The sequence below is a fragment of the Triticum aestivum genome, chromosome 5D (genome assembly GCF_018294505.1).
Source record: "Triticum aestivum cultivar Chinese Spring chromosome 5D, IWGSC CS RefSeq v2.1, whole genome shotgun sequence".
Taxonomy (NCBI): Eukaryota; Viridiplantae; Streptophyta; class Magnoliopsida; order Poales; family Poaceae; genus Triticum; species Triticum aestivum.
Window position 1 is genome coordinate 544,251,269 of NC_057808.1, and position 8,503 is coordinate 544,259,771.

At 51.1% G+C, this 8,503-nt stretch overlaps 1 protein-coding gene across 1 annotated transcript; it reads right to left on the minus strand.

The window, feature by feature from the left end:
- Nucleotides 1-331: 331 nt before the first annotated feature.
- Nucleotides 332-2,913, minus strand: LOC123126104 (mitochondrial metalloendopeptidase OMA1). Its single transcript, XM_044546504.1, has 3 exons — nt 2,234-2,913; nt 2,034-2,119; nt 332-981 (listed from the first exon to the last, which is right to left on the minus strand). The coding sequence occupies exons 1-3, from the start codon at nt 2,834-2,836 to the stop codon at nt 633-635; spliced, it is 1,038 nt and encodes a 345-aa protein (XP_044402439.1). The 5' UTR covers nt 2,837-2,913; the 3' UTR covers nt 332-632.
- Nucleotides 2,914-8,503: the final 5,590 nt, after the last annotated feature.

Genomic DNA, 8,503 nt, shown 5'->3' on the forward strand with positions numbered 1-8,503 from the left:
AAACTTGAAAATAGTCATGCTACCAAGTTTTGGGACAGTAATACTCACTGCATTAGCATTCCCTCACAAGCTCTTCTCAAAGTAGACGAAGATCGATCTAGAGGAAAAAGGAAAATGTGAGTGAGAGAGAGTGGCCATGGGAACAAATGAAAATTTGCTCGCTTCCGCTCTTCCAATTCTCTCCAGCCTCTGAAAAACAAAGCACAAACAAGGCCCATCTGACCGCATAGACAACGCCGAGACAAGGTGAGAAAAGTGACAACAGGCCACACGCGCGTGCGAAACAGCAGAAGGAACCTACGCAGCAGCGGGCGATCGTAATTCTGCACGAAAATTATAGTGTTTGATGGTGTGGTGGAGGACCTAGATGTGACATAACTAATTTTCATCTAGATGGGAATTAGCAAATACATTCTGAAAAATATATGCCCAGACACAAAATACATGCTATATAACCCAGTTCACGATAGTGCACAAGAACAACATTCAGCACAAATATAAAAACACCGCTACTATATATATAAAATTAGGATAGTTATGGCAGCATCCGTCAAACAGACTTGCCCTGTATGTCCATTCATATCGGAACGTGCTGAAGATGTGTCTGTGCGTGGTTCTTCAACTTGGGCATTCTAATATGTTGATCCCCCCGTAAGTGCTCGTCTCAGGCTTGTCGATATAAGTTTGCATGCATCTCCCAGGGTTTGTCGAAAGGAAAAACCTTCACCGGTGGCTTGTGAGCTGGTGTCTTCGTCGGGCGGAGCTTCCTTATATAACTTCATCGCCTCCTCCATGATTTTGGGTTGATACAAACGCTCAACCCTTCTCTTATCTGAAGGATGAAGAGGGATGGGATCTTCTGGCGTCCAGGACGCTCTTTCAATCATTGCGGCCTTCCGGAAGTACAAGAGGGACGCGTATGGATGGAAACCAGCAGCTCCAAGTAGAAGCGTTCCAATGTGATCTGCCTCCATCTCCGTCCTGCATATACAGGCAACATCGATCATCAGAACATAATGCACACGGCAAAGTTATAGAACAACACATGTGTTGCTCAGGATTATCCTACTGTAGCAATTAAGCTTGGCTGAAGAGGGAGTTCCATGTTGTCGTGGTTTATATATTTATACAGAGAATTTTGTTAGTAACCTAGGGTCCAATCATTCGACCGAGCTAAGATGTATAATTTCATCCGTACCGAAGAAATTTCCGCCTTTCTGTTAAGGTTACTCGCAAACGGTTATCTCTTGTTGGTCGTGGGGATTATGTGCTCGCCCACTCCCCATTTCTGTTCTAATAATAATCAGGTAGGATCGGTTTCGAATTTCCACAGCATATCGTACACGGTGAGTGGCAGGTGGGCTCGACGGCGTGGTGCTCGGCGGCAAGTCCCGGTCAGCGACATGGTGAGTGACGTGCCTGCTGGTGGCCTCGTTGTAGGCGGCAGCTCGGCAGCAAATCCCCGGCAGCGGCGTGGTGAGCGACGTGCCTGCCGGTGGCCTCGGTGTAGGCTGCAGCTCATGGTCGTGACGGCGCTGCGCACCTGTCAGCTCACCACGCCGCCGGCGCACCGGTCCGCTCACGGTGGGTGCCCAGGTCCCTTGCGAGGTAGCAATTTGCTAACATCTTTTGTGTGTGCAATTCTAGTACTACTCCCTCTGATTTATAATAATTGTCGCAATTTTAATACAATTTTTACTAAGTTGTGACATTTAATGTGGATCGGAGGAAGTATAATTTTACAATAACTTAACCTTTTAATTGCCCATTGTTCTTGTTATTTTGAAACCACACTCTGATTTTCAGGGTTATATATGTGCTTATATGGATTATCTACCATGCTTGTTCTTGCTGCTGCTCCAAAGTGAAACTCCAATTTGAGGATAAGAGCTCAGGCGCAGCACAACTAAATAATTAAGAGGCGCAGCCTAAAGACTAAATGATTTATGTGGCATATAATATAAGTATAATGTGTGTGTGTGGGCGCGCGCGTGTGTGCGTGTGTGTATTTATTTAATTGCAGTGATACGTACCTTTGAAAGAAAGGCAAAATCAAGGGTAACGGAAACCACTTGGCGTACCAAATTTCCGAGCAGTGCCTGGCAACGATGTGCCCAATCTGAAAAAGAAGAAAGGAGAGAACATTATGCACCTACATAAAAACTCAGAAAATATGCACTGGGAATCCACACACATAAAACTCATTAGTATAAAAAATGTTAGACCTACATACCTCATGCGCAATAACAAAGGCAATCTCGGCATCTGTAAAATGTTTGAGCAATCCAGTGAATACTGCAATTTTGCCACCAGGGACGCAGAATGCATTGGGCCTGTTGTCTTTGATAAGTATCACCTCCCACTCAAACCCCTCAAGATGACTTGTCTGTGGCTTGGGGCTCTTGGTGACATCGTGGCTGCTGTTGATAGGGAGGGTACGATAGGTGGCGCCAATAACTTTCTCGGCGATCCGACGTACACGAACGCTGTCTGGGTGAAGCGGGTCGACGATCCATGATTTGGAAGCCCATATTTTCTTGTCCTTTGTGTAACGGGACTCCCAGAGCTGGCGTTCGGCCTGGGGAGACCTGATGACCATGTGCGTGCGGTTCGTGTAAGGCACAACCTCGCGATCGTAGCGGCCCAAGGCGGCCATAGCCGCGGCACCTGAGGCGACGGCCGCCACCGCAGCGACCGTACGCGGATTACGGTACAACTGACTGAAGCGGAGCACCTGGTTTGCATGGGGCGGCAGCAGCGAAGCCAGTCGACGGACGCCGCCTGCCTGCTTACAGACAAGGAGGAGGCGGCGCGAGTTCCGTAATAGGCAGTTCATGGTTTCTTTGTTTCTTTGTGTCGGTGGTTCACGGCTTCACAGACGGACGTATGTCGTGTGTGGGCTTATGGACCGTACTGTACGTAGGCAGCTGGTAGGCTTATGTTTTATTTATAGAGCAAGGAAGATATAGAGCTGGGCACGGCAAATACAGACCGACTCGGGCCCTGCCGGCCTCATATGATTCTGCTTTAGACACAGACTAACATATACGTGTTGGATCCTAATTAACATACTAGACCGTGTACGTATATACATGTCGTATCCTATAACATACTAGACAGAGTATATACAAAGTACAGCCAGTCGATCTTTGTGATGGCGGCGTCATTTCGACTAGCGATGATGACGCTAGACGGAAGCGCGCCGAACAGACACAATACAAGGAAACACCAGATAAGCGCGTGCGTGTGCTAAACTGCTAACATGAAGCACGCTGGAGAAACCGCAAGCCATTGTCACTACACGTCGCCGTCTCGCCGGGGCAGAAAGAGAGAGGAGCTCCGCTACATGAAGCACGCTGATGACCATGTGGCGGTTTCAAGTTCCATGTGTCGGTCTTCAAGCGCCCCCTCCTCCACCGCCCTTGCATGGCGCATGCAAGGCAACGGCCAGCGCCTCCAGAATTCCAGATGCTTGTTTCTGTTGAGTGCGTGTGTTGTGTATCTCTTCTTCCCCTTTGTACTCTATATTTACTACCCCATTGCGGATGAATACAAGCAAGTGATGCATCGCAACCCTAGTTCTATTTCTAGCATGGTATCTACTCCCCGCTTCCACCATGGCCACTGAGCGCAACGCCGCCTTCGCCGCTAGCGGTGCCGCGGCTCCCTCTCCGGCGGCCTCTTCTCCTCACACCCCTCACAACCATGCTCCTCCTCCTGCAACCTCTCCTCTGCTCGTCGCCACCACGCCGCTCCCTCGTCGCCGCCGGCCGCCAGTTTCTTCCCATCGCCCGCCTAGGGTCGAGGGCGCCAGCATCAACGACCTCGGCGTCCGGCTGGCCATGAACGGGGCCAACTACACCGTCTGGCGTGGCTTGATGCTCGAGGTCATTGACCAATACGACGTCGCACCCTGGATCTCGCCGGACTTCGCCGACCACCGCAGGGAGGCCTCGTGGAACATCGTCAACAAGGCGGTCAAGCGGTGGTTCCTATCATCCTTCACCGGCAGGCCACCGCCGGCCGGACCTAGGCCTCCATTGAAGCTCTCTTCGTCAACAATCTCCGGTCACGGCGGTTTCAAGTTTCAACACAAGACCGAGCTTTATGCCGTCAAACAAGGGGACGCCCCGTCTCCTTGTCCTGTGCCCGCCTCAAGGCGGTCGCCAACTCTCTGCGGCAAGGTGTTGGACGGCGATGAACTCGTCATCCAAGCTCCTCCGCGGCGTCAACAAGGACCGGCATCAAACCACGGCGAAGATCATTGAGAAATCTCCTACACCTACTCCCTTTGATGTTGATGTCGGGATGCTTATGCAGGACGAGATCGGGGCCGATTTCACCGGCGGTGCCACCCACAGTGCCCTCGCCGTCTAGCACAAGCCACCCGCGCCAGCACCTTCTTCCAGCGGCCACTCGGGTGGCCAGGCTCGGCCGCTCGCTCCGGGCTTCGGTGGTGCCAACTGCCAAGCCCGCCTCTCCCTCTGATACGAGTCTAGGTTTCAAGCTCTCGATCTACTCCCAATTATCAAATCTCGAGTACAATTTGGTAGCTAAGTTTTGGATCAGGCAAGAGAAGGGGATCGGGATTAGAGCCGGAGGTGGGAGGAGAGGTACATCGCCCAGCGGCGCCGCCAGTCTGTGACCAATCGATACCCTAGTACTCGCACCACACACGATATATATAGCCTCACTTGCTCCAGGTCGGTCCAGTGAAGCGTGTGCTGGGCCTTCTCTTCCGCTTGGGCCTGGGCTGGGCTATCTTGGAGTCGGCCTTTGGGTCCACCACAGTACTTCCCATGACATTCCCTCCCCCTTTAGTTTTGGCTTGTCCCCAAGCCAATGCCCGGGGAAAACGTGCCTGCAATGGAATCACATCTTCCCAGGATGCCAGCGACGGAGGGAAGCCAGACCAGTGGACAAGCACCTGGTCGACCTGTCGCACGCCCCGCTGCACCATGCGTCGTTGCAGAATGGCCGTCGGCACCTGGAATTGCAGCAGGTCTTCATCCAACGTCGGCAGCTCCGGCAAGATCGTTGTCACGGGAGGAATTACCGAGCGCAGCTGGAAAACATGTATGACTGGATGAATCTGAGCTTGCTCCGGCAATGCCAGCTTGTACGCCACTTCACCCACCCGTTGGAGTACCTGAAACGGTCCAAAATAACGAAAGGCGAGTTTATGATTAGCCCGTGCCGCCACCGACGACTGTGCATATGGCTGCAGCTTCAGATACCAATCGTTGACTGCAAACGTCCGGTCCGAGCGATGCTGATCAGCCTTCTCTTTCATCCATTACCGGGCTCTGTTGAGATGTTGTCGTAGTAAAGCCACCACGGCTGCTCTGTCCCGGGTCCACTGAGCTAAATCTGTCACTGTTGCGTCCGACACATTAGTGATACCGAAGAATCTCGGCTTGTGGCCATATAACACCTCGAATGGGGTCGACTTGAGAGTAGAGTCATAAGAGGTATTGTACCAGAATTCGGCCAAGGAAATCCACTCGACCCACTTGCTGGGGTAATTGTGCATGAAACACCTGAGGTACAACTCCATGCATTGGCTCACACGCTCCGTTGTGCCGTCCGTTTGCGGGTGTCGAGCCGAGAAGATGTTTAGCCTGATGTGAGTGAGCTTGCAAAGTTCTTGCCATACCTTGCTAGTGAAGATTTGGTCACGGTCAAAAACCATTGCATCCGGCGGCCCGTGCAGTTTGAAGACATTATCCATATATGCTTTAGCCACTTGCAACGCTGAGAAGGGATGTCGAAGTGGTATGAAATGAGCATAACGGGTGAGCTTGTCTACCACGACCAGTATAGAATTGAATCCTTTAGAGGTTGGTAGCCCTTCAACAAAGTCTATGATGACCATCTCCCACGCTTGCTTGGGTACTGGTAGGGCTGCAGTAGGCCGGGGTACTTCACATGCTCCGGTTTTGCCTGTTTACATACTGAACATTCGGAGATGTAGGCTTTGATAGTCTTCTTTAGCTACGACCATGCAAAGTGCTGCTTGACACGGCTATAGGTTGCTTGAATCCCCGAATAACCTCCCAAAGCACCGGAGTGAAGTTCCTGCAATACTCTCTACTGGACGACTGCGTTGTTACCTATCCACACACGCCCTTTGTAGCGAAGAAGGCCATCCTGCACCTGAAAGGGGCCATCCAGCGTTGCTCCTATTGCTGCGAATGCTAACATTCTGGTGCATTTTGGATCTTGCGCATAGCCTTGTTTCACCTCCTCTAGCCACCGTGGCACACAGACCGAGATGGCACACGCAGCCGCTTCCGGGTGATGTGACAGTGCATCCGCTGCTTGGTTTAGTGCCCCCTTCCGGTACTCGATTCGGTAGCGCAGCCCTAGCAGCTTGGTCATCGCTTTCTGCTGCCATGGAGTGGTCAACCGCTGCTCATCCAAGCATGAGAGGCTGCAGTGATCTGTCTAGATAATGAACTCGTTGGTTAACAGGTAAGATCGCCACCGCTCAACTGCCATAAGCACTGCCAAGCTTTCTTTTCCATAGGTGGAAAGATGTCGCGGTCATGGCCCCAAGGCTTGGCTCAAGAATGCAATCGGGTGTTATTCTTGCATCAAGACTGCGCCAATTCCACGGTCCGAGGCATCAGTTTCAACCACAAAGGGTTTCGCAAAGTTGGGCAATGCGAGGACCGGTGCAGTGGTCAGCGCCATTTTCAGTGCTTGGAATGACTCTTCATGAAGTGGTGTCCAGTGAAAGACCACTCCCTTCTTAAGCAACTCTGTCAGAGGTCGACTAATAATGCCAAAATGCCTCACAAACTTCCGGTAATAACCAGCCAACCCCAGGAATTGACGCGCCTCTTTTGCGGATTGAGGGCTTGGCTAGTTTCGCACTTTATCAATGTTGGCTGGGTCTGTCTGCACGCCTTCTTCACTGATAACATGCCCCAGGTACCGCAGTTAGTTACACGCAAACACACACTTGCTTCTCTTAACCTTCATTTGGTTCTCTCTCAGAATCTGGAACACTGATCGCAGCAACTGTATGTGCTCTTCCAATGTGATGTTGTACATTAAGATGTCATCAATAAAGACCAGAACACCTTTGCGCAAATATGGCTTCAGCATGATATTGATCCCCCCTTGGAAATTCGCTGGCCCTCTGGTAACTTCATATGGCATCACCTTGAATTCAAAATGGCTGTGATACGTTTGAAAGGTCGTTTTCTCTTCATCCGAAGGCCTCATACGGATCCGGTGATATCCTGAGCGCAAATCCAGGCTTGTGAACCATTTGGCTACTTGCAATTCATCCAAGAGCTCATCAATGACCGGCAACGGGTACCTATTTTTTATAGTGATGGTGTTGAGATGGTGAAAATCAATACAGAATCGCCACTCGCCGTCTTTTTTCTACACCAATAGCACAGGAGATGCGAAGGGACTGCCAATGATTTGGATGATCCCCTGATTTAACATATCAACAACTTGCGCTTCAATCTCATCTTTCTGCACTGGGTTGTACCGATAGGGTCTGATGTTGACCGGTGTCACTCCAGGTAGCAAATCAATTGCATGATCGAAGGACCGTTGTGGTGGCAATCCGTGAGGCTCTTCAAACAGTTCTGCAAATTCCTCCAACAACGCTGTCACTGCCTCGGGAATTACAGTTTCCTCGGCATCTGATTTAGCTGAACACAAGTGCACCACACGTAACACTGGTTCTTGAACCTACAGAAGATGTAGTTAGATTGTTGAGATCGGCGGACAGTCTTGAAACGACGCTGAAACTCCATGCAACTAAATGAATTGGCCTTGATGCTTGAAAACCATGTACTTGCTGCTCCAATTAACAGTCATGAGCCCTCGAGACTCTAGCCAGTCCATACCCAAAATCACATCGTAGCTGCCCAGTGGAAACAGCTTCAAGGTCGATCTGAACTGATACCCTTGAATTTGGTACTCACACACCGGCAACTCCATATCACAAGTGGTCACTGCACCATCATCCACCTTTACTCTCAGTTTCTTGGCCATAGGATGCACCCCATGCCAATTGCTCGCCACGTCGGAGTTGATAAAGCCATGAGAAGAACCTGAATCGACCAACATTGGTAAGGACTTGCCATTCAACTTGCCCAGCATACGGAAGGCTTTAGGTGCTTCGGTTCTTGTCATGGCAGCTGCAGACAGGAGGCAGAGGTCATCTTTAGAAGTTTCTTGAGACCCGGGTGATTCTGGCGCTGATGGTGGTGTCAGCAGACCCACCAGCTCCTCGACGACATGCAGGGGAACCATGGCTGTGCACACATGGCCCGGCCCCCAACGCTCACCGCAAGTGAAGCAGAGTCCCCGCGCCTTGCGATAGGCATAGAGCGTTCAGAGCTTGTCATCCACCGAAGATCTAGTGATGGGAATACGCGCCGAGTCGGGACTGTGCCTTCCATCTGTTGGAGGCGCCCCTGGTGAGAGAATTACGCGTTTTGAGGTGCTCGGGGTCGATGGCAGCACCACTGGC